At 39.7% G+C, this 26,478-nt stretch overlaps 2 protein-coding genes across 5 annotated transcripts; both read right to left on the bottom strand.

The window, feature by feature from the left end:
• Positions 1-2,918: 2,918 nt before the first annotated feature.
• On the bottom strand, positions 2,919-7,285 carry foxj1b (forkhead box J1b). The gene is made up of 3 exons (XM_083557649.1): positions 6,394-7,285; positions 5,604-6,199; positions 2,919-4,443 (listed from the first exon to the last, which is right to left on the bottom strand). The coding sequence occupies exons 2-3, from the start codon at positions 6,138-6,140 to the stop codon at positions 3,637-3,639; spliced, it is 1,344 nt and encodes a 447-aa protein (XP_083413775.1). The 5' UTR covers positions 6,141-6,199; positions 6,394-7,285; the 3' UTR covers positions 2,919-3,636.
• A 902-nt stretch (positions 7,286-8,187) lies between these two features.
• mgrn1a (mahogunin, ring finger 1a) lies at positions 8,188-24,813 on the bottom strand. Of its 4 annotated transcripts, XM_083557648.1 has the most exons (18): positions 24,641-24,790; positions 24,343-24,465; positions 22,217-22,335; positions 22,049-22,137; positions 21,817-21,963; positions 21,312-21,429; positions 16,303-16,369; positions 16,147-16,190; positions 15,852-15,899; positions 15,404-15,472; positions 15,084-15,243; positions 14,193-14,305; positions 13,804-14,030; positions 11,612-11,717; positions 10,167-10,212; positions 9,805-9,921; positions 9,294-9,336; positions 8,188-9,117 (listed from the first exon to the last, which is right to left on the bottom strand). In XM_083557648.1, exons 2-17 carry the CDS (start codon positions 24,428-24,430, stop codon positions 9,296-9,298), a joined length of 1,599 nt encoding a protein of 532 aa, XP_083413774.1. In that variant the 5' UTR covers positions 24,431-24,465; positions 24,641-24,790; the 3' UTR covers positions 8,188-9,117; positions 9,294-9,295. The 4 variants fall into 4 exon arrangements, with proteins under 4 accessions (XP_083413774.1, XP_083413773.1, XP_083413772.1 ...); XM_083557647.1 differs by having other exon boundaries at positions 24,343-24,813; XM_083557646.1 differs by lacking the exon at positions 9,294-9,336.
• Positions 24,814-26,478: the final 1,665 nt, after the last annotated feature.

Here is a 26,478-nt window from a genome sequence, read left to right as displayed (position 1 = left end):
CTCCCAGTTCCTTATTTTTTTAAAAAGAAATGCTGTTCTACACATCATTTTCCTCCAGTTACCTATAAAAAAAATAAAAAAAAGTTGTACTTTCCAAATCATAAAGCTGATGCTCAGTGAAGTGATTGCGAGCTGTTAAGCAAAGATGCCCTGTCTCTGTGTGAAATCTGGCTGGCATGCCTACATAACACCTGTAATCAGAGGCTGCCAGCCGCACCCAGGGGGAAATAAAGCAGCACTGGGCAGTCCTGCCGTGACAGCAGCCCTTGTTCCTGCTGACAGGTCCGCTTGCTGGGCCTGTGTAGAGACTGTGGCTCATGTAAATACAGCACTGAAGCTTTGCCACAAGGGAGATAATGTTATCTGTACTGCCAAGAAGCTCTTTCAGCCCACCTCCACATAAAAACGTCTCCCCTGGGATATGCTCATCACCTCCTCCGCTTCCTTAGCCTCTCCACCCACACCATCATGAAGGCTCTAACTCATTTGCGCTACGTAACCTCCACTAAAACAGAGAGGACTGCACATCAGGCTAGTGTGCTTTATTCTCAGCCGTGTTCACAGCTCTACAAAGAGCCACACAGTGAGCCAGCAAACACAAATATGAATACTGAGGAAATGCTTCACATGTTGTCTATTGCTTTGTTTAGCTAAACCATAGCTGAGCAGGAGCTGAAATTAGCATCCCTGCTTCTCCGTGAAGTACTAGGAATGTGAATTATCCCACAGATCCAGAGGGGTCCCTACAAAGTGACCTCCAGCAGAAGGAGGCAGCGCCAACATGATTGTATAATCCTTTCTTATTTATCCTTTTTCATTAAAAAGAGATTTTAAAATGTGTAAGTATTACTTTTTGCCACAAATGCACTGGAATTTCACTAGTAATGTTTTCCAATGTGGGATTTGGAAGGCAGATACAAAAAGAATTAAATAACAAATTTGCTTCTATTCCTATTTTTGTAATTACACTGCAACACAGTCAGATTCAAATCCAAAGCTCCTCTGAAACACTTGAAACACTGATCAGCCATTCAAACACTAAATCCACAGACAGGTGAAACAAATAACATAACATAATGTGTAATATTAGTCAAGGGATGGGATATACATAGATGAGGCATAAAATTATGACCACCTGCGTAATATTGTGTTGGTCCCCTTTTGCTGCCAAAACAGTCGTGACCCATCAAGCATTAACAGCATTAACTTCTTTAGCAATTTGAGGCACAGGAGCTGTTGGATCGGACCACACGGGCCAGTCTCTGCTCACCATGTGCATCAATGAGCCTGTTACTGGTTCACCACTGTTCCTTCCTTGGACCACTTTTGATACATACTGACCACTGCAGACTAGGAAAACCCCACAAAATCTGCAGTTTTACAGATGCTCTGACCAAGTCGTATAGCCATCACAATGTGGCCTTCATTTAACCATTAAATCATTTGACGGGAAAATGTTCACTTGTTGGCTAATAGATCCCACCCACTAACCGGATGCTATGATGAAGAGATAATCAGTGTTATTTACCTGTTAGAGGTCATGATGTTATGCCTGATCAGTGTGTTCAACAGCAGTAAAACAGTCAGATCTCAAAGTTGATGTGAGCAGCAAAAATGGGAAACAATAAGGACCTGAGCACCAAGTCCAAATTGTGATATCTAGACTGGATAAGAGCGTCTCCAAAACAGTGAGTCTAATGGGGTGTACCAGGAATACGGGTGGTTTGTATCTACGACAGGGAACATTATAGGACAACCAGTGAACCAGCAATAGGATAGTGAGCATGCAAAGCCCAGTGATGAAGAGCAAATGCTAACATGTTTAGTCTGATTCCAAAAGAAAGATCTAGTGTAGTTCAAGTTGTTGAAAATTCACTCTGGTTATGAGTATAGAAGTATGTCACAACACATTGCGTTGCAGCTTACCGTTTATGTTTAAGTAAAGCAGCAGACCACTCAGAGTGAAGTGTGTGGGGTCAATGCCTCAAAGCTGTTTCGGCAGTACGAGGGGGACCTACACAATATTACATAGTTGGTTTTAATGTCATCACTGATCAATGTATGAACAAGTTTTATTTTACTCTTGGACTTTTCATAAATGTGATTTATGGAAATGTTATCAGTGTCTGAACTTGCCCAACACATTTAATGCACCCATAAAACTTGAAGTTCAGCAGAGCAGAAGTCTGGTGAAAAGAACAAACTGCATTATAGTTATTCATTTAGTGCAACTGAAAGTCATTTAAAGAAGGTTGGCTAGTCCAGACATGTTCAAAACCTATTTGCAATCACTCTGTCGATTAATAAAGTAAACTGTTCTGTCAGGTAAAACACAAGAACAGCCACAGAGCAGGGAAACAGGTATAGAATGATGACCTGTGTGTGGCATTGTGTTCAGCTGGAGCGACTGTCTCAAGCTTTGTGATCAATATCCAAACAATTAAAATGTAATGACTTGCTTTTTTGTGAATAGCTGAGTTTCCTGAATTATTATAATATGATGTTTTTCAGTTTAAGGAGAGTACATACTCCAGAATGCTGAAGTATAACCATCAAAACACATAATAAAGACACTGGTGTCACCCACACGTAAAACTCATAATTTATTTATTCAAATGTCCCCTAAAAGATGGTTGGTTGGAAGAAACATGAGGAGGCCACTGGTAACTGAACCTACAACCTTCTAGTAAAATAGTTAATGGTGAATTTTACAACCTTACAAGAAGGGGTTTTAGAGAAACTATGCTTTGCTTAAGGATAAAATATTATATTGATGGTGATTACAGTAATAAAAAAAAACATTTTAACCATTTTTTTTTTCAGTTTTGCAGTATATAAATATTTATATTGAGCACAGTGACATATTTGTCAAACCACATTAGACTGTTTGACATATAATTACACCACAAATTGCAAGAGATGTTTGATCCTTTTATTCAAGTACATGATATAATTAGATTCAAGTTGCATGTTAGGTAACTCAATACAAATACAAATCTAAAACAGTCTTTGCCATAACATGATATTGCTTCTAACAATTAATAAAAAAAAAAAAATCAGGACAACGGCATTTAAAACAGCTTATTTAAAAAAAAGAAATGAAGTGTAAAAAAAAAAAGACAGAAATTATTTCATTGCATTTTCTCACATTTTATCAAATAAATTACAAGCTTGATATATAGAAATGAAACACTGCCTCAAAGTGCTGGTGCTGGATATTTGAAAATCTCTGAAAATATATCTGCAAAGCACTTTGGCTTGTTGCATTTCCTTCCCATTCAATATGTTTTTAAGATGCAAAAATATCCCATATTTATATGTATCATGACCATATCTAAAATATCAAGACAACTAAAAATTAATATAGATTTTACTTGATTTGTCTACACAAAATTTGCCACTACTTTGATATGTTCCAGAGCATGTTATTAGCATGTTACTGAATCCAACCATGATTTAAAAGTCTTCAAAAAAAGAATAAGGATTATTATCAATGGTTTAGCATAGATTCTCAGGGAAAAAAATCCAAAGCAAGTAAAAAGAATAATTATACAGTGTGTCTTAAACCATTCATTATGCTAATGTAGCAAAACAAAAGTCAGAAGGCCAGCAGACCAGCAATGACTGCGCATGTGTTCAAAGAAACGCCTCTCCCCTTTCCCACATAGGCATCTCAGAGAAAAATCCTTCACACAGACCGTAGCCCTGATCCAGAGACAGAGGAATGGGCTGTGCCTCCTCCTTTACCTCCCAGAGTTGTGGCTGCTGAGGCAGGTCTGAAAACAGTGCCAATCCCTCATAATATTGCTGATGGCTCTGTATCTGATGTTGCTGTTGCTGGCGCTGAATGTCTTCCATGCTACATCCCATCATGCTGCTCATTTCCAAGTAAGCACAAGCTTGCTCGTCCTCATTGCCGTACCATTTGGGTACAGTAGACACATGCTGGTTCTGAGAGGACAACTCCATCTCACAGCTAAGGGAATTCAGAGCGGTGTTGATGTCCAGGTCCTCAAACGTGCTGCCATTTCCACTGAGGACATCATCAAACACTGAGGCCAGGTCAAAATCTCCCCGGAGCACATCTGATGTCTTGATCTCGCTTGCTAATAGAGGAGACTGGGTCATTCTCCCTAGCTTGCCCCCTCGTTTGGGACAGGCCTGTTTGCGTTTGCTTCCTGCTACAGGTTCTTGGTAGTGATCCATTCTCGTTTGCGGGTTGCGCTGAGGACTGTAAGGGGAGCAAGAGTTCTGATGAATTCTGTTTTGTCTCTGGGTGCTGAAATTTGTGGCTGGCATTCGTCTTCGTTTGAAGACACCATTTACAAACATGTCTGCATATTGGGGATCAATTTGCCAAAAGCCTCCCTTTCCTGGTTCGTCCTTCTGCCTGGGAACCTTCATAAAACACTTGTTCAGGGACAGGTTGTGGCGAATTGAATTCTGGAAAAGATTGGGACGATTGAGATTTGTTAATTGAGGTGACATGTCCCAAATATTTATGAGTCCTTCTTTAAAACAAACATTTATATACAACTGGATTTACAATTGCTTTTAGACATCAGGGGGCCTACCTGAATATACTGTATTTTTTTTGTAGTTACAATGTGCGTTACATTTCCGAACAATACGTTTTTTTTGTAATAGTGCCGTGCTTCCTACATGATGACCCCTGCAAGGTCTCATTGTACAGCAGGTCGAGGTGTCCTGTTTCCCTGGCCCACTGTGCGCAGTGGGTGGTGCTGGTGGAGATGAACACTGGGGGGAGGGGAGTGTTGTGTGTACAGGAGAGCAAGTGCTCCTAATGAGGCTCCCTTGTAATGCAGCACTGCATGTTTCTTATGATCAGATGTGCCGCACTGCCAGCATTTTGCCCCTAGGGGTCCGTCATTAAAGAAACAGGCCCCAAGATGCACTATGGCTCTTGAGCTTAGTGGGTTCAGTTTCTAGCTATTGCCCCCAGCTAAGGCTTTACCTCACCTGAACATCTTAACAGATAGCACACTGAACACTGCAAGTGGCCTAAGAATTAGTTAGTGTTCATGTAGTTTTTTTCTGTTTGCTTTTTTGTTCCTTACAGTCTACATTCAGAGTAATTCAAATGTAGTGTAGTTTTTAAATAACAGCCAACTTATAATTTTTCCTATGTCGATATTTACCAAAAAATGAAAGCATTTATATAATACACATAACCACGAGATGGAGAAAAAATAGGAATAGAAAAATACGAAGAAGACAAATTGAATATAAATATTGAGAATATAAAATTGAGAAATAATAAAATAAAGCAACCAAAAAATATATACTATTTGTTTTAATACAATCTATCTATGTCTGCATTTATTCTACAGAAGTAACATAAATAATAATAATAATAATAATAATAATAATATAAATAATAATAATAATAATAATAATAATAATAATAATAATAATAATAATAAAAACAACCACAATGAAAAAGAAAGGATTTACCGCTGTCTCATACAGTATGTATTCCATTAAAAGTGATTACAGGTGTTCTGCCCTTGAACTATGAACCACCTGTTTGTAAGGACCTTCTAAACTTTTTACAAGGAACACAATATATATATGGGATTTACCTGCCAGCTAGGCTCGGCATGTCTGTAGTAGCAGAAGTTCTCGGTGATCCAGCTGTAGATGGCGGACAGGGTGATTTTGGTCTTCTTGCTGGCTTGCATGGCCATACAGATGAGCGTGGCGTATGAGTATGGAGGTTTTACATGCGGGTTGCTTTTATAATCGACCTCCTCGTGCACCTGAGCTACGTTGTGCCCAAACATCGTCGTGTAGGCGCTCGCTCCGGCCAGCTTGCTGCAGGAGGCGGCGGGATTACCGGGAGTGTGCGCGGTGCCCGAGGCAGCCGTGTCGCCCGCAGGAGGGCTGGAGGGAGACTCGGTGCCACTCGGCGGGTGCAGGAGCTGCTGCGGTCGCCAGCCGAACCCGGGCGCTCGGTCCGGAGCCGCGCTTACAATGGAGAAGTTCTGTAGCCAGTGCAGGCTCGTCAGACTGTCGTCAAAGCTCACAGCGCCGCCCGCGTCCTCCTCATCCTCCGGATGCAACAGCATCCATTTCTCCTTGAACTTCTTCGCGATCTCTGGACTCGTCAACACGGGCATCGTGACCGGTACACGATCGCCTTTCCTTTAAACACGTCTCGGATTGCAGATCAGGTGCCCTAGAACAAAAAAATAAATAAATAAATAAATAAATAAATAAATAAACATTAATTTTACACCTGTATGCTAAAAACCTGAATTGCTTTTTTTAATGATCAGACTTTAAATTAAATAAAATTGAAGTATATCATGATGCACATTAATTTTACACACGACAAAAAAAGGCAGGAAAACAGCCATCAGACTGATTTACCTCGGCACTCAAAAAAAGGTGAACTTGTTGCGGAGCACTTTTCCTGGACGGATGGATGGATGGATGGATGGATGGAGAGAGAAGCGCTATAGTCCGTTAGATGGAGGCGGAGGAGGCGCAACAAGTGCATGCACTCTGAGGGAGAGAAGCAGCAAAGCCGGAGTGGTGAGGCTTGAAACTCAGTCACTCCATTCTTCTCCGAAAGAAATTAGATCCAGCTGGGGGCTAGCACGTCCAAAAGTGTCATGGTCCAACAATGCAGGAACCTGAGGCAGACTTTAAAACGGTCGCGTGCGCTCCTAACGGCCCTTTAAAAGCGCTCGCGCTCTGATTGGCTCACCGGGCTGCGGGTGTCGCGTATCGCAGTGTGGACAAAATACACCGAGGGGAGTGTCTTTACCAGAACACGGGCACAAAAACACAAAAGAGCCCTGGACACTTGTGTCAGAATACATTAATCTGACCATCAATAAGTTTTAATCAGTTCATGTGTAATTATTTTTACTGCTCGTGGAGGAATTGAAGAAGCAGAGTGATGGCACGTGATTTCAACATGACGCACAAACTGATAGCAATATTAAGATCTACGAGATGTTAATAAAAAAGCAAAGGAGACAAATAAGCACTGTCACAGTTAACAATGGATTTTTCCTGGTCTTTTTTTTTTTTTTTTTTTGTGCTGTCACTACTTTTGTAATTGCACGCAGAAAACCCACTGGTGTTGCGCCTCTGTGCGTGTGCGCGTGTGAGAAGCGCTGTTTTTCGACGCTATACAGACTTCTCACATTGCAGTCTATAAGATGAAGCCGTTGAAGTCACGCGCCAAAGCCTGGCGAAAAGGCGCTAAACGAGGAAGCGCGCGCAGGCCGCCCGCCACACTGCCCGCCTGCAGGCAGCCTTTTCCTCCTGATCGCATTACATCCTGCTCACAGCGCCGACCTCCACCTTACATTCTCTCCATAACCATAAACACAATAACGACCACAAAAACGTTTAGAACTGAACTTATATAACTTCTGGACGTTTATCACACAAACACGTTGTTTTGGTGCGCGTGGATCACGTTACTGATTATGGCGCGCCACCTTGTTGCTGGACCCCGTTACTGCATTCCTTATTCATTACATTCTTAATATATTTCTTTTCCTAAGAATTCCAGCAATTAATTCAAACACGCAGTTGCGTCTTTGCTTTACGCACAAAAGTACAAAATCTGTTCCCAAAGTTTTTCCCTAAATAATATCCAAAAGGTCAACTCCACCATGCATACTCAACACCTCATGTGTTCTCTGCAGTGGTGGAAATTTATTTTAATACATTTTCTAAATATTGTGTACTTTATTAACAACTTTATTTTGTATTCGGAAACTTGTTTCACTCAATTTTAATTAGGGTTTTTTTTCACTCCACTTCATTTCAGAAATAAGTGCCGGTCTTACCTACTTTGAAGTGAATAAGTACATTGTTTTCAACAAAAACCTGTCACAAGAGTCTCATTGTATGTCTGTAACAATAGAAATCTCTCTCATTATAGGGTACAGAAGAATGAAACATTGTACTGCATAAATTATTAAAATATAGTCCTTACAGATCAGTTCTTTTACTTTTGACACCCAAAAGCTAGTACATTTTCTCCAATAAAAGAAGTAAAGGAAGTATGTGTAATACTTAAGCAGGATATTTGTACTTTTACTTAAAAACAGGACAGGTACAGGTTCTATTGGGTCTCTGTAATAAAGTATTGTGTATCCAAGACGATGCCTCAGATTGCTTGAATTACAGGACAGCAAGAAGTATTTGTGTACAGCACTTTATGATAAAATGATTTGACTACATACAAATATACAATATTCATTATACAGAGCATAGAAGCATTGAATCACTAAAGAGCCACGAGTTTGACAAACTAGTCTGGCTTTTAGTCAGACTAAGCTTTGCCCTGGACCAAACACGTATTTTAGACTAAGACTAGGCTTAATATGTATCTTGAACCTTTCATTGAAATACAAAAACCATTCATGTTAAGTCAAATACTAAAGCTCAACAAAGTGCTCAGAGTTTCCAATTCGGAACACTTTAAACAAAAGCAGGGACTGACAGAGACTGTTTGGATGGATAACTTGTAGAAGGAGACATGACTTAGCAATCACTTAGCAATACATTTTATAAACAAACCTATGGGAAAAATGAAATAAATGGATCTACAAGAAACTGATTGGACCGTACAAGATTACACTAATCACTGTAAAAAATAGTGTTCTATAAACAAAAATGTTGCTACAATTAAAAGTTTTGTCAGAGTAGTAGGATATTTGTTCATTAGTTTGGAAACGTCAGTGTTACTTGCCAGCCTCCTTAGGGACTATGATTTGAGTACCTCTGCTTTAGTGATTGTTTGGAAGACACTAAAACACACAAGATTTAACTGAAAAAAGTAAACGTTGGAGAGATATGTAGTTCACGACAGAGAAACATCAGTCTGAGCCTTTCAAACGAGCAATGGCGTTTCTTAATAGCTTTTAAAAGACATTAGTGATTGTGCTATTCGTTGAGGGAGACTCTTGATTGAAGCTGAAAGGCGAATGCAGAGGCACACGGAAACGTAATGCTGCTAGGGGCTGAGGAGCTCATCCTCGATGCACAGGCTGCTGGGGAGGCAGAGCAAAGGTTGGATGGAGCTGCTGGTGCTCTGACTCTTCAGACTCTCAATGGACCCTGATGACCCTAAAAAGAGAACTACAATAAGTTTTTGTAACAGGAATGTATTTATGTAGCTGTTATGAGCGTAACGTTTTTCAATTTTTTAAAGTAGAACATAAAAAAATCAAATGGGCTGTTAATGCAGCAAGATTGAAGGTAAAGCAACTGAAGTGTACGCTCAGCGGGCTACTCCTACATACCGTTATGAGCATTCCTCAACAGCAGTAGACCAGGACTCAGATGCTGAGTGAGTTGAGATTAAGTTCAGGTAGGATTAACACAGAGAAAGTTAGGAAACAGAGCAGCACAGAGGCACACAAGCTTTAGGCTATAAAAGCAAGTCAAAGCCGAATTTTGTCAAACATAAAGCATTTTATAAGTCATCCAGTTAGAAAATATGGCTGTCACATTATTAAACAAACTTGAATAAACAGACTAATAGTCGTCTTATAATATTAATATTATATATTAATAATATTAATGTCTTCAACAGCTCTAGTTAAAAGCCTAAAAGTAACTGAATTTTAGAAACCAGGGGTTAAACAACAGATAGCCTCTGCACACTCGCTGAAAAAATACTGACACAGGAAGGAAGTGCAAGACAAGTTTGTAGCTTGTAAAGAAGCAGTGCACTGAATTGTTGGGAGAATATTTAGCCACTGATAACAGCCATGTGTGTCTACAAACAATGATGAATTAGACCTTACTTACCAGGCAGTGCTAGGTCTGCTGAAGGATCACTCTCAGTGCGACTCAGGCTGCTGCGTGCACTGTGGCAGTCCTGCAGAATTTCACTCACAGACACCCCCACAGACCTGGCCTCTGATCCTGTCTCACACACACACACACACACACACACACACACACACACACACACACACACACACACACACACACACCCACCCACACACACACACACACACACCCACCCACCCACACCCACACACACACCCACACACACACCCACACACACACCCACACACACACCCACACACACACATTACACTTTAATCATTTTCAATGTCAGTGCTGAAAGATTTGATCAATCTACTTCCTCTTCCATATAAATGTACCTGTGTTGGGGGATCCTAGATCTGATTCTACACCATCTGCTGTTGCCTGGTGTGATGGGGAAAAGGACAAGACAGGATTTAAGCACTGAACAGCTGCAACAATATTGCACCCGATTCCAAAGAAATTGGGATGCTGTGCAAAATGTAAATAAAATGATGCAATAGTGCCCTCAGGCTGCCCTGCATTTAAAACAGGCATGATGATGTAATGAAAATCCCTACAGGGGTTTAGAAACCCCTCAGAAATCATTGTAAACACAGTCCGCAATGCTAATTCACAAATGTAGGTTCAAGCTCTATCATGCAAAAAAAAGAATGCATACACAAACAAGATCCAGAAACGCTGCTGATTTCTTTGGGCCAAAGCTCAGTTAAATTTGAGTGGAAAACTGTCCTGTGGTTGGACAAATTGAAATGTGACTTTTTTTTCCAATTTTTTAAATCATGGACATCGCATCCCCCGAACACAAAAACCAAAATCTCCATGTTTTTTATGTTCTCCTGTGAATAAAATGTGGGTTTATAAAATTATTGCATTCTGTTTTTATTTATTTACAGCTTGCCAAACGTTTTGGAAAAGGGGATGTATACAGTCACTACAATGCCGTTTGTTAACATAATGTTTCCTTATTTTACTGAATGAGCCCAAAAAAAAAAAAAAAAAAAAAGGCAATTTGGTCATGTGATTCATTTTTTTTAAAACTGATTTTATGAATTAGGTCAACAATCTAGGCTCTAAAATTATAATGGGCTGTTTCTATATAAAAAGAAGAACCAACAAAGTCTAATGGAGAATACACACAAAATTCACAGGCTCAATGAATGATTTCAAGTATGAATATAAATAATTTACTATGGCCTTCAAAATCACCTAATCTTAACTTAGATCAAAAGACCAGTGGGAACTGTCTGCCACAATCTAAATATTATTGAGTACAGGTAGTCGTCGACTTACGACCACAATCGCTAGCCGCGGCGTACGACAGTGCGTACCAGCTTCCGGCATCATTTTACAGTACTGTACATATAGCCTACTCTACTTACGACCAAATCGTGTTACGACCGGTCTGTCGGTCCCAATCGTGGTCGTAAATATCTTTTCATCAATCCCATTTAATGAGTTCCACAGATTCAAAGGCATGTCACCAAAAAAAAAATTTTTTTCCTTTTCTTTTTCCAATTTATCATCTATTTATAATTTTTTTGCAAAGCACTTTGAGATGCATTCTATGAATAAGAATGTTGTGATAATGTGAAATAAAAGACAGAAAAAAAAAAAAACATAAAAAACAGACAGTAAACAGCCTCATTTCATGATCTCATCAATAAATACTGCAGCAGCATACATAGGTAAAGAATATGGTTAGGTAAAAAAATAAAGGTTTTTTAATAAAATATGTGAGAGAGCAGTGATGCTGTATGTGGGCGAGATGTTGCAAGCAGACCTCGGTGAGAGCTGGACTGTAGGGTCGCAAAGAACGAGGCTGAACATCAGACAGATGCTCCTCATCCTCCTCCTCCTGAATAGGAGATGTGGGGGAGCGTGTAGACCTGCAGAAAATAACCACATATACAGGAGGCATGTACTCATAAAGAAGGAGGTCTGAAGCTGCAGACAACTTCCTGATCACATGTCAGCATTGTCAATTATGTATAATCAAATCATATTGGTTTGATTACATTTTACAGTGGGGGAAATAATTATTTGATTCCCTGCTGATTTTACCCCCTTACAAAGAAATGAACAGTCTAGATTTTTTATAGTAGGAATATTTTAACAGAGAGAGACAGAAAATTAAAAAATCATTTAAAAAAAGGTTATAAATTAATTTGTATTTGATACAGTGAAATAAGTATTTGATCCCCTACCAAATTAGCAAGAATTCTGAATCCCTCAGACCCAAATTAGTGTTCTACCGTTAGGAAAGTACTCCTAAAGGGACAATGAACAAAAACATACGGCAAAGGCAACATTCTGATGGTCTTGTAGCCCATTCCAGCCTTATGCAGGTCTGTACCTGACGTCTTTTGACAGCTCTTTGGTCTTGCCCATGGTGGTGAAGAGATTTGAATGGAAGAGTTTGATTCTGTGACGTGTCTTTTATACACATAACGAGTTGATATTAGGAGCACTTTCTTGTAGGGACAGGACTAATTTGGGTGTGTGGAAATACTGAGTGTGTGTAGGTTACATGAAGATTTACATATGAACATATGAAAATCAATTTTTAAACAAAAGACCAAAGCCCAGTTAATGTCTTGCCCTGGCACAGTGCATTGCTCTTGCTGAACAATTCCAGTGTTAAAATGTTTTATATAATTAATGATGTAAAATACAAAGAAAATCTGAATATTTGTGCAAATCTACTGCTTCCACATGCAAATACATCCTCTACACTGATGTGTCTCCAAATTTGTAGTTACAGGGGAATAAACACATACAGTCTGGCTGGAAAAGTCAGATGTCCAAAATACTTTTGTCCCAATAATGTGTATCTGTGGCTTGAATTTGAAGTTGAAGTTCAGAATAGGAATAATATTTATGAAACCTCAATTAGCTTTAGTCAAAGTTTTTAAAGATTTTTATGTTTTAGCCACATATTTATTTGATATTGATATAAAGGATTCAATATAAGGATATATTTACCGTAATTTCCGGACTATAAAGCGCACCCAAATATAAGCCGCACCCACTGAATTTGACTACACTGAAACTAATGAACTTTACACAGGCTTTAACGAAAGACAGTGTCTGTTACATGGTGTAACGGGTGAAATATGTTGTGGCTCCTTTAAGGGCAGAGCGGCATGTTGGGAATAGCCTGCCGCCGCACTTTTCCGGTATTACTGCATGTGTGCAAGACCGAGGAACATGTCCTTTTTATATCTAAGTTTCTTTGACTAACCCGTGACGCTGTTGCCAAGAAAAATCAAAAAGCAAGAGTTTCGGAAACCTGTCTGTGCTTATATGATGTCTGTTGTAACTGGAGTTAGTAAGCTATCCCATGACCCAGACTCAACGCGTTACAACGGCTTGTATCTAAACAGTTGCCTACCAAGAAAGTCATTGTTCACTGTCTTCCTCCTTCCTTTTACAACTATTTCTCTCTGGAGTTTTTCTTTTGGCATCGTCGTGATGCCAAAAAAAATCACCACCGGTGAAGCTTTTCTCTCGATGCCGTGCAGCTCAGAACACAGGTTAAGTGCGTTTTTTCATGCCCGGTTGTTTTCAGTGTGACGACTGATTCACCTTTCTGTAAACAGTCCGAGTGAGCGGCAGGTCAAACGTCAGAGAAACACCATCCATATTTATGATGTGGTGCGGCCCGATTCAGTGGGAGCGCGGGCGATTTGATATAAAGATTTTCAATGGTTCACCTGAAATCCATATATTAGCCGCTTTGTTGTTTAAGCCGTGGGGTTCAAAGCGTGGGGAAAAAAATAGAGGCTTATAGTCCGGAAAATACGTTAATCCTTAATGTATATTATTGTTTTTTCTAAGTTCTTCTTTATTTGTTGATTATTATGCAACAGTGTGATGTACAGATAGGAACAGTCACTGTAATAATGGGCAGTAAAGAAATCACTACAGTAAAAATAGATTGCTATATTTAACAGTTGCATGATATAGAATTACCCATCTGGTGACTTGCTGAGTTTGGATTTCAAAGCTGCTGAATCTGCACTGAGCTCCACAGTGCTCTGCTGCTTCATGCTCAGGGTCAGTGGGTCACCCATTTCACCTGAGTACTGGACCTCTTCATACAGAGGGGCTGAGGGCAGAGCAGGAGACGCAGGCTGCACGCCGTTCAGGGCCTCTAGCAGGGACACTGGCTCGTAGCCTGGAGGAATGTTCTCCGAGTTCTGTAATCCAATGTAAGAGGTTCAAATGTGAGCATGGTCAAAACGCTGTCAGATCACTTAAACACAGTGATAAATAAGTCCATTTACCAAGTTCATGACTACAGAGGAAAGATAGGATAATTTGTTTTTTTTTTTAAATAGAAACTATCCATAGTTTTATACCGAATTCTCTGTATTGTCTGAGCTCTGAGATAGCACCGGACTGAAGGGGACAGAGGAGAGCATTCCTGCAGGTTTCTTCCTCACTGCACGGATTTGTAGCAGTGCTCTAAAGGCTAGTTAAAAAAAAAAGGTCATGTAAGTACAAAAGAACAGAAACTGATGCATTACAAATAAGCAAACACAGCTGTTGCCCCCCCCCCTCCTCCTCTTTAACAGGAGTACAAATGCTACCACATGTTACCAGAGGTTAGCAAATGTTACCAGCAACAATGGAGGTAAACATTTACAAATATTTTTGTAAAAGAAAAAAAGGGCTTTGTTTCTTATTTGCTTGCCTGGATTGAGCACAGAGGCTTTTTACACTTTGTCTTTTTACACTATCACACTGACAAACTAACATTTTTGCAATCTACAATAGTTTAAAATTTAAGGATGAAAAAACCTATAAAAACTAAAATCTGAATAACTCATCAAATCAATGTGGACTAATCAATGTGTAATCTTTTCTAACAATTACTTCCATTTACATTGACCTGTTGCCATTTGACGAAGACAATGTGTGTGTGAAAGAATAACTAAGATTGTCTTCAAGCCTCTTGAAACAGAGCACCGTGTGCCACTATATACTATTACTGTCCAGCAGATGTCAGTGTGTTTCAAAAGTCAGTTACACAAAAAGCACTGCGAACATGAACAGTTGCAATAATTTACAACCGCATTCAATTAATATAAAAACAGACAATACAGAACAACAGAAAAATACACTGGAACAAACACTCTGCCTCTAGTTCTATATGAAATGTATTATTATGCTAAGAAAACATTACTGGACCTGTTTTAATAACCAACCAATACAGCAGAAGTGTATGCATTGATTAATGAGATGCTCACGCAGTCGGCAGATTGGGCAGTTGTTGGCTTGGTAACGTAGCGTGTCAGCACACGCATTGCAGAGACAAAGGTGCCTGCAGGGGAGAATGAGTGTGTCGCGTAGGTCTGACAGGCACACCACACACTCGCTGCTGTTGTCACTGTTCTCATCTTCTACAGACTGAGAGGAAAATGAAAAAAAGCGCTGTCATGTAACACAAAGATTTATTACACAGAAACCTCTGTAAAAACAGTTCGCTGTAAATTATTAGTGAAGGCATGTGGGTCAATACTTTGACATTGCTTTATGTCATTGGTTTTATCACAGTAGCATGAATTACCTTTGTCTCTTGGTTGTTCTTATTCTCTATGCCATAAATCTCCTGGAGTAGGTAGCTGACACGATCAACCTGTATGTTGTCATCGGTGCAAGAAGAGATTATGTACACTGGGACAAGAGGTAAGCAGTAAGGTCATGTTTGCTCTAAAGTGTTTTGGCTGACAACAACTTTGGACAGTTTTTATAATGTAACCTGCTTCCATAGCTATTACTTCTATCTACTGCTAGTGCATTTAGTCAGAGGTATTGGTAGGAAGACACAATAATAGGGGTTAATGTGTCCCCCAACCTCTACCTCTGACTAAATGCACTAGCAGTAGATAGAAGTAATAGCTATCTCTTCATAGTTCATAAATTTACACATTAAACTGGTGAAGAAAAAAACATATTACCAAAGCAAAAAAGAGCATATAGTGAAGCAACACTTATAACTCTTTCACCACACTTACAATCTGCTTCTGTTTCAAAGGCTTCACTGAAAAACTGCCATCAACATGCTGTGCAAAAAGAAACAAATAAGACATTTTATTATCGTATCAATATATCTTTAATCACAAATGTTTCCTAAAATATTTTCCTTAATTATTGTAAATATGCATTTTATATGTAAAATAACATGCATCTAACCCAATCACATTGGCAGAAGAAACCAAATTCTCTGCTATTTACTATTCAATTTTCCATGTATTTAAGTGATACGAGCAAATAATTTTATTAAATATTCATAAAAAATTCACTGCATACCCGTTCAAATGCTGCTAAAAGTACATGTGCGTGTCCAACGACATCTGTAACAGCCAAGAACATCAATCAAATGGATTAGTACAATTAATTATTGCATTTATTACATACAATTTAACAATAGTTAAGATTTTGTCCTATTTGAGCTATGTAGCCTACCATCTCCATCATCCACAACTGCATGAATCACCAGAGGGAAAACACCTCTGTCCAAATCGAAGTTCAGCTAAAAAAAAAAAGTGTTTGCACAACTTAAAATCATACAAAATCTATTCATTTCAAATAAATAAAGTTTCAGGGTTTATAATAGACATAAAAGGAGAGTGTGAAAAATAAGTCATGTAATATATGTGTAATATAAAATGTGTGGAAAACTGTCTGAAAAATCAGCAGTAATAACTACGTTGGATGTTAGTTAATCCTGCTGTCAGGGGGAAATCTGGGCCTGGGGTCAATGAGGCACCCAGGAGGGTATAATAGTCCAAATTCTTTTATTCTGTTAATCAAACAAATAATACTATAAATGGGCAAAAATGTCAGCCTATGCTTTAATTGCAATTTATCCATTATGTTATTATTTTCCAAATTTGGTAAAATTATTTGTTTTACTGCATTTTTGAAGTTAGAGCTTCCACAACCACTCCCTTGTGGTTACTAACCCCTGTGGGGTAATTGTCTTTATATGTTGAAAGTCTTAAGCTATATATTAGTTCAGTTAGACATGTAGGTAAGAAAAAAGAAATAGACTGTCTATAAAAACTACAGTGAGGAAAATAAGTATTTGAACACCCTGCTATTTTGCAAGTTCTCCCACTTAGAAATCATGGAGGGGTCTGAAATTGTCATCGTAGGTGCATGTCCACTGTGAGAGACAAAATCTAAAATAAAAAATCCAGAAATCACAATATATGATTTTTTAACTATTTATTTGTATGTTACAGCTGCACATAAGTATTTGAACACCTGTCTATCAGCTAGAATTCTGACCCTCAAAGACCTGTTAGTCTGCCTTTAAAATGTCCACCTCCACTACATTTATTATCCTAAATTAGATGCACCTGTTTGAGGTCGTTAGCTGCATAAAGACACCTGTCCACCCCATACAATCAGTAAGAATCCAACTACTAACATGGCCAAGACCAAAGAGCTGTCCAAAGACACTAGAGACAAAATTGTACACCTCCACAAGGATGGAAAGGGCTACGGGGACATTGCCAAGCAGCTTGGTGAAAAAAGGTCCACTGTTGGAGCAATCATTAGAAAATGGAAGAAGCTAAACATGACTGTCAATCTCCCTCGGACTGGGGCTCCATGCAAGATCTCACCTCGTGGGGTCTCAATGATCCTAAGGAGGGTAAGAAATAAGCCCAGAACTACACGGGAGGAGCTGGTCAATGACCTGAAAAGAGCTGGGACCACCGTTTCCAAGGTTACTGTTGGTAATACACTAAGACGTCATGGTTTGAAATCATGCATGGCACAGAAGGTTCCCCTGCTTAAATTAGCACATGTCCAGGCACGTCTTAAGTTTGCCAATGACCATTTGGATGATCCAGAGGAGTCATGGGAGAAAGTCATGTGGTCAGATGAGACCAAAATAGAACTTTTGGGTCATAATTCCACTAAACGTGTTTAGAGGAAGAAAAATTATGAGTACCATCCCAAGAACACCATCCCTACTGTAAAGCATAGGGGTGGTAGCATCATGCTTTGGGGGTGTTCTTCTGCACATGGGACAGGGCGACTGCACTGTATTAAGGAGAGGATGACCGGGGCCATGTATTGCGAGATTTTGGGGAACAACCTCCTTCCCTCAGTTAGAGCATTGAAGATGGGTCGAGGCTGGGTCTTCCAACATGACAATGACCCGAAGCACACAGCCAGGATAACCAAGGAGTGGCTCTGTAAGAAGCATATCAAGGTTCTGGCGTGGCCTAGCCAGTCTCCAGACCTAAACCCAATAGAGAATCTTTGGAGGGAGCTCAAACTCCGTGTTTCTCAGCGACAGGCCAGAAACCTGACTGATCTAGAGAAGATCTGTGTGGAGGAGTGGGCCAAAATCCCTCCTGCAGTGTGTGCAAACCTGGTGAAAAACTACAGGAAACGTTTGACCTCTGTAATTGCAAACAAAGGCTACTGTACCAAATATTAACATTGACTTTCTCAGGTGTTCAAATACTTATTTGCAGCTGTATCAAACAAATAAATAGTTAAAAAAATCATACATTGTGATTTCTGGATTTTTTTTTTTTTAGATTATGTCTCTCACAGTGGACATGCACCTACGATGAAAATTTCAGACCCCTCCATGATTTCTAAGTGGGAGAACTTGCAAAATAGCAGGGTGTTAAAATACTTATTTTCCTCACTGTATATGGCTAAACATATGTGGACACCTGACAATCACAGTCATATGTGTTCCTTCTACAGACTGTTGCTTTTGAAGCACACAATTGTATAATATGTCTTTACATGGCTTTAGCATTACTGGGCTCTTTATTAAAGAGGCCCATACATGCATGAAAATGCTTCTGTGCACAAATCAAATCAAATCAAGCCAAATTGTCTGCCAATGCTAATGGGGAAGAACTGAATGCCTTTGGGATGAAACAGAGCACTGCCCGCTCACCCAACAGCAGTTTCTTCCCTCACTAATGCTCTTTTGACTGAATGAGCACAAATAACCCTGTCATGCTCCAAAATCTAACAGAAAGCCTTCCCAGAAGAGTGGGGGTTATTTTAACAGTAACAAGGGAGCAACTGCAACTTCTTCTTATTCTTCTTCTTTCGGCTGCTCCTAATAGGGGTCGCCACAGCGGATCATATCCATACCCCCTGTCCTCTACATCTGCCTCTTTCAATTCAACTACCTGCATGTCTTCCCCCACCACATCCATAAACCTTTTCCTTGGTCTTTTCCTCCTTCCTGGTGGCTCCATCCTCAGCATTCTCCTACCGATATACCCCATGTCCCTTCTCTGCACATGTCCAAACCATCTCAATCTCGCCTCCCTCACCTTGTCTCCAAAATGTCCTACATGCGCTGTCCCTCTAATAAACTCATTTCTAATCCTGTCCATCCTCGTCACTCCTAGGTATAACCTCAAAATCTTCAGCTCTGCTCCACCTCCTGTCTTTTACTCAATGCCACTGTCTCTAAACCATAAAAAAATTGCGGATACTCTTCTATCACAAATCACTCCTACTATCACTCTTCTCCACCCACTCCACCCTGCCTGCACTCTTTTCTTCACTCTTTTAACACACTCTCCATTACTTTGCACTGTTGACCCCAGGTACCTGAACTCCTCCACCTTCTCCACCTCTTTTCCCTGCAACCGCACCACTCCACTGCCCTCCCTCTCATTCACACACATGTACTCCTACTGACTTTCATTCCCCTTCTCTCCAGCGCATACCTCCACCTCTCCAGGCTCTTCTCAACATGTTCCCTACTCTCACTACAAATAAAAATATTATCCGCAAACATCATAGTCTACGAAGACTCCTGTCTGACCTTGTCCGTCAACATGTCCATCACCAATGCAAACAGGAAAGGGCTCAGAGCCGATCCTTGATGCAGTCAACCTCCACCTTGAACCAGTCTGTCGTTCCTACTGCATACTTCACTGCTGTCACACTGTCCTCGTACATGTCCTGCACCACCCTCACATACTTCTCTGACACACCTGACTTTCTCATACAATACCACAACTCCTCTCTCGGCACCCTGTCGTACGCGTTCTCTAAATCCACTAACACACTATGCAACTCCTTCTGACCTTCTCTATACTTCTCCATCAACATTCTCAAAGTAAATATTGTGTCTGTGGTGCTCTTCCTCGGCATGAAACCATTCTGTTGTTCACAGATGGTCACCTCTTCTCTCAACCTGGCTTCCACTACTCTTTCCCATAACTTCATGGTATAACTGATCAACTTTATTCCCCTGTAGTTACTGCAGGTCTGCACATCTCCCTTATTCTTAAAAACCGGTACCAGGACACTCCTTCTCCATTCCTCAGACATCCTGTCACCTCCCAAAATCTTGTTAAACAATCTTGTTTAAAACTCCACTGCCATCTCTCCTAAACATCTCCACATTTCTACTGGTATGTCATCTGGTCCAACTCGACTTTCCACTCTTCATCCTCTTAATGGCTGCTCTCACTTTCTCCTTACTAATCCTATCCACTTCCTGCTTCACCATCTCCACACCTTCCAACCTTCTCTCTCTCTCATTTTCCTCATTCATCAGCTGCTCAAAATACTCCCTCCATCTTCTCAACACACTCTCCTCACTAGTCAACACATTTCCATCTCCATCCTTTATTGCTCTAACTTGCAGCACATCCAGCTCCGTCTCTTTGCCTGGCCAATCGGTACAAATCCTTTTTTCCCTCCTTTGTATCCAACTTCTAAATCCCTCCTAAACTGCTGCCGCATCTCCTTGTACTCCTGCCTACTTTTCATATCACTCTGTCGATCCCAATTCTGTTTTGCCAACCTCTTTCTCCTTATGCTTTCCTGTACTTCCTCATTCCACCACCACTTCTCTTTGTCTTCCTTTCTATTTCCAGATGTCACACCAAGTACCTTTCTAGCTGTCTCTCATATTACTTCTGCAGTAGTTGCCCAATCATCCAGCCTCTCCTCACCACCACCAAGCCCCTGTCTGACCTCTTCCCCGAATCTCACACTACAGTCTTCCTCCTTTAGTTTCCACCATCTTATTCTTCTTTCAGTCCTCAATCTCCTCCTCTTGTTCTTCACCTCCAAAACCATCCTACAGACCACCATCCGATGCTGTCTAGCTACAATATCCCCTGCCAACACCTTACAGTCTCCAATCTCCTTTAGGTTGCAACTGCATATTAATGCATTTTGGAATGGTAACAAGTAAATATGGGTGTGATAGTCAGGTGTCCATGTACTTTTGTCCATGTAGTATATAGAAGCAAGAATAAATATCAACACAGAATAAGTTATATTTGTATTTGTATGTTTTGCATGTGTTTCTTCACTGTGTTCTGTCTCCTGTAATACTGCTTATCGTCTAATGAAAATATAGTACCTTTGCAGTACAAGTTTCATAATAAGGTTGTTTATTAAACATTTAAAATACACAGCAATTAGCAAATGGCATGTTCAATATTAATGTTTCTCACCTCCTCTGGTTTCCATTTAGTAAAATCAATCGTGAAAGATGGCAGAGAAAACTGCTGGTTTATCCCTCGCTTATAGCAGACTGTCTCAGATGCCATAGCTGGTGTTTTTGGAGTATAGCTTTAAAAACAAATATAATTCATGAATATGTTGCACTTGCCAAGTCTAAAGCTACAGTGCAGTGCTATTCTACATTTAAATGTACAAGCAACCATCAGCCTGCATATGACCCATTAAAGATAAGCTAAGTGTTTTTTATGTTATGTATACGCTCAGACGAATTTGTGTGTGTGCTGCAGTTTCCATAGCATTGTAGAAGCTGACTAAAGGAGTGTTGTATTTCTTTGGGCTCACGTAACAAAGGCAAAGACTACAGTATGTCATAATCGCATGACCTACATGCTTTGACCTGTAACAATCCCAAACAACTGCAGCATCTGGTTATAATCTTCAGTCCATTTACAATGTAAAAACTCATCATTTGTATTATTTACTGTAAATACTTACACTGCCACTCCATTAGAAAACTCCTCAAAAGCCTGACAGTATAGTGTTATGGCCACCCTGGCGTCGGTGTCAAAGTAAAACTCCACACCATACAAAACTCCTGCATTTGCAGCTTCCTCTGTAGTGTTTTCAGCTTCCGCTTTGTACCTGATAACGTAGTGCAAAGGCAACATCTAAATCATTCTCACTTTTTGTGTTCAAATATTAGTCTCATGATTCTAAACGGAAGTACCTAACAAGCCGCAAAGAGTCTTTCCTGATGTTCACTAGACTTCTCAGGGTCTTCACAGGCTCGTGAGGTGCAGGGGTCACATAGGGAAACTAAGACAACGAAAAGGAAAAATAGCATCATATCATTTCCAGGACTCAAAGGGCACCTGAAATCGTTCAGTATTCTTACCTGTACTGGTCTGTTGCCTAAAAAATTCAAATCCATGTTTTCACCAAACAGATATCCTTCAGGATGGGGCGTGTCAAATTTCTGGCCTCCCATAAAAAAGTGGCTGGTGAAATAATTTCCTGTAATTTGGAATTGACATATTAATCATTAATAAGAACTTCAAGTGGTTCAAGACTGCTTGCTTCCAGAACAGTATGTTGAATTTCCTGTTTAACGTTCACTGCCTGGCTTAAGCAGGTAAATCCCAAAACCGGGCTGCATTCCAGCTGCAACTGATGGAACTGTGATAGCTGTATGCATTGCAAAGTCAGAGGAATTCACAGTGGGATCCAGAAATGGCCAGTTTTGGGACATACAGCCAGGGATCTGTGACTTCATGATGAATGTGACTGGGAAGGAGTTTAATAGTAACTCTATTACTGTTATGGTTTACAGTTAGAATTATTGGCATGGATTATAATGACATACAATACTGTGCAAGCGTTTTAGGGAGTTGTGAAAAAATGCTGTAAAGTGGAATGCTTTCAAAAATAAGTGTTCGTTTATTTTTGTTAATTAACAAAATGGAAAGCAAAAAGAAATCCAAATCAAATCAATATTTGGTGAGATTCGTTTGACTTTCGGTTCTTAATTTTGCACACTTTGTGCATTTGCCCAAAGTCCGGGATTTTGTAGGATCAGTATCAGTGTATGATTAACCCATTATAACCCATAATAACCTGTTGATCATTAGCAGGTGCTAATGATCAACAGCAGATTTAAATACCATGATGAACTGAAACAGAAACAGCTGTGTAAGATGCTTAAAACCGGGTGAGGAACAGCTAAACTCTACTACTAAGATGAGGTTGTGGAAGGCAGTTTTATGTAACAGGTTCTTCACCATGGCAAATTTGAGCTCAGCAACAAAACACAAGATATTTATACTGCATCAGCAAGGTCTATCTTAGGCCAAGATCTCGACGCAGACTGGGGTTTTAAGATGTGCTGTTCAAGCTACATTGAAGAAGCACAAAGAAATGGAAAATGTTGACGACTGTAGATGCAGTTGTCAGCCGAAGAAACTAAAGGCAGTAGATGAAATGCACATCATGCTTACTTCTCTTCAACATCGGAAGCAGTGTCATCGGCCAAGAAAACCAATGGGACCCAGGTACACTCATTTATGGTCCAGAGGAAGTCTGGATAGAAGTGGTATTCAAGGAATCATTTTGGCCATAAAAACATACCTCTGACGTGGAAATAAGGCTAAACGACTCAACAATGCACAAGTTTATAGGAGTACTGGAGAAAATGGTAGCAGGTGCTCTTGACTGATGAGTCAAAATCTGAGATATTTGGCTGTAGCAGATGGCAAGTTGTTTGCCAGAGAGCTGAAGAGTGGTACAATAATTAGTGTCTGCAGAGAACAATGAAGCATGGTGGAGGTTCCTTGCAAGTCTGGGCTGCATTTCTGCAAATGGAGTTGGAGATTTGGTCAGGATTAATGGTGTCCTAAATGCTGAGAAATGCAGGCAGACATATATTCATCATGCAATACAATCAGGGAGGCATCCGAATGGCCTATCAGCATAGAGAAGAACCAGGAGTCCTGGAATTAATCGTTTTGGCCCTTGAGTCCTGATCTCAATTTCATTGAACCTGTCTGGGATTACATGAAGAGACAGAAGGATTTAAGGCAGCCTACATCCACAGAAGATCTGTGGCTAGTTCTCCAGGATGTTTTGGACAACCTACTTTTCGAATTCCTTCAAAAACTGTCAGCAAGAAGCCTACTGTACCTAGAAGAATTGAAAATGTTTCAAAGGCAAAGGGTGCACAGCAAATATTGAGTTGATTTGAAAAATGAATCACACAAAAAAATGAATATAAAAAAAAAAAAAAAAAAACTTGTTGTATGGACTCAAATTTGAATATGTAATATGTAATGAGTATTGCTGAAAGAGATCCCTGTCTGCAAAAAGTTTGGGAATTCTTGGCATGTCACTTGGCAAAAGTAATGAGACCCCAACCCACCCCCCACACATACACACTCACAATCCTATGATCCGTACTAACTGTTAGTCAGGTCTGGGCCCCAATTTGCATATTATTTGCATGTTATTATATGTAATGTACGCTCTTACCGGATTTGGGAGGATATCTGTAAGCAGAATTGGCTTGAATATCGATATCTTCAACTCCAGCAATTCTCCGGCTGAGTATTGAGCCCATGTTTAGGCAGTGATGTCCTGCTGAAAAGCCTGGAGCTATATTAAAGCAGGAAGTAGAGCGGATTTTAGAAGCTGCTTCACGCTGATTTAGCTGCTGTGTTTTTTCCCATCGTTACATATGGATTCCCATCTTTCCTAAAAATATTAGAGTCATCGCTGATCCCAGATCAGTACAATCCTACACAACAGAATATGCTGATCACACACTCACGGCGGTAGAGCTCAGACAAAATAAAGGTGGATTAAATAAATATGTATATATATATATATATATATATATATATATATATATATACAATATAAACAACACTCCAACAGTGATCCACACTCGAGACTGGAAACAACACGAGCAGCCCCGCGAGACGTGAGTTCATAGCGCTAAGCATCACGGGATATGTAGTGAATAAAGACAGGAACGACTCTGCATCAGCACATCAAAATTATTTACATTGATTCAACATATAAAAACCCTGTTTCTAAACACAGGTAGCGACAAATACTACAGTAATAACCATTAATATTACATTATGTGGATTATTTAGCTGTAACAGCATGGGGCAAGGTGCCAAATTTCCCATAAACTACACCAATTACACCAGACATTGTTTCTACTGTCATAAAGCATATCATAATGATATGACATAGGACATACTGACATGTTTAATTGATATTAAAATTAAACGTTTAAAAAACTTGCCACTTGACAGGATACAAAGCAGCCTGAAAGTCTAGACTTCAGACAATCCCAGTGACCTTCAAGTGAAGTCAAGTTTATTTCTATTTGCAGCTTTACAGAATTTAACAGTTAAAGTAAACGATGTGTATTTATCCCTGATGAGCAGCCGTGGCGACTGTGGCAAGGAAAAACTCCCTTAGATGTTATGAAAAGGAATCCTTGAGAGGAACCAGACTCTAAAGGGGAACCCATCCTCATTTGGGTGATATCAAGAGTGTGATTATAAATCTCTAAACAATACAGAACACTGGAGAGTGAGAAGTAACATAAACACTGGAATGTAAGTTTATGAGTAATGTTCTGTCTACAGTCTTATACAGTCAGTTGATATTATGAAAACAGGAGCTACTGAGCAGCTCATAAAATAGCTCAACATTTGCGATGCTGAGCAACTAAGCGATGATATAGAGCACTCCTTCAAAATATGTTCAATGCATGTACATGAAGAGACATCTCTGACAGAATTAAACATCATATACATGAGTGTAAAGTTTTATTTGTGAAATAACCAAAACAACCCGTTTTTCATTAGATTATTGTTAATCATAGATTATGTTAAATCCCTGTGCATGAGAAGGTATTACTGAAACTTTTTGCTACAGGTTATTTGTATGAGCACTCTTAGCTGTTATTGATCATTAGGATAATTTCTTACCAATTACCAACTTTTTGGTACAAATTATGTTATAAGTTAAATGTCGTACTGGCATAAGTCGCAGTCTGATAACTGAGCCTGTGTGTATGAATATTTACTGTATGTGTGGTCTGGAGGCACAGAAAAAATAAAAACTATTTTATTTTATTTCATTTCCATTGTATTGACTTTCATGATCTGCAAGATTTTTGTCTATCTGTGCCCTAATGTAAAAAAAATTATAATTAAATATGCACAGTACTGTGTAATAGTATTATGTGTGTGATCCCCTCACCCCATCCCCAATTCAATGAAAAGAAATTGTGCAGGCCCTTTAGCAAGGCCCCAAATATGCTGATATGCTAGAAGAATTTCACAGTGCTGTAATTTACATGTGACAAATAATACATCCATCCATCCATCCATCCATCTATCTGTCTGTCTGTCTGTCTGTCTGACTGACTAGGTCCGTGCTGCAAAAAGAGGTTTGGGAACTCTGGTCTAATATACACGCATGGGCCGGACTGCGCAAATGTGGTGAACACAGTCAGCTCTAAAACACTTCGCAGGTTTCATTTGTACTTTTATATCGCTTCACGCAATTCAATTGGTCCTGTAAGATTTGTTTACCATATTTGGCAAGGTAGCGGTAGAACTCGGACGGGAATTGGACAGGAGC

This window comes from Silurus aristotelis (assembly GCF_946808225.1).
Source record: "Silurus aristotelis genome assembly, chromosome: 12".
Lineage (NCBI taxonomy): Eukaryota > Metazoa > Chordata > Actinopteri > Siluriformes > Siluridae > Silurus > Silurus aristotelis.
Note: the sequence above shows the minus strand (reverse complement) of the source record. Positions and strands in the feature narration are given on the sequence as shown.

Coding starts and splice junctions, on each gene's coding strand:
- foxj1b (XM_083557649.1), bottom strand. CDS start 6,140: ATGCCCGTGTTGACGAGTCCAGAGATCGCGAAGAAGTTCAAGGAGAAA. Junction 4,444..5,603: donor ATGCCGAGCCTAGCTGGCAG/GTAAATCCCATA, acceptor AATCTTTTCCAG/AATTCAATTCGCCACAACCT.
- mgrn1a (XM_083557645.1), bottom strand. CDS start 24,430: ATGGGCTCAATACTCAGCCGGAGAATTGCTGGAGTTGAAGATATCGAT. Junction 22,336..24,342: donor CAGATATCCTCCCAAATCCG/GTAAGAGCGTAC, acceptor TCCAAATTACAG/GAAATTATTTCACCAGCCAC. Junction 14,306..15,083: donor CTGCCCAATCTGCCGACTGC/GTGAGCATCTCA, acceptor TTTTTTAACTAG/CCTTTAGAGCACTGCTACAA.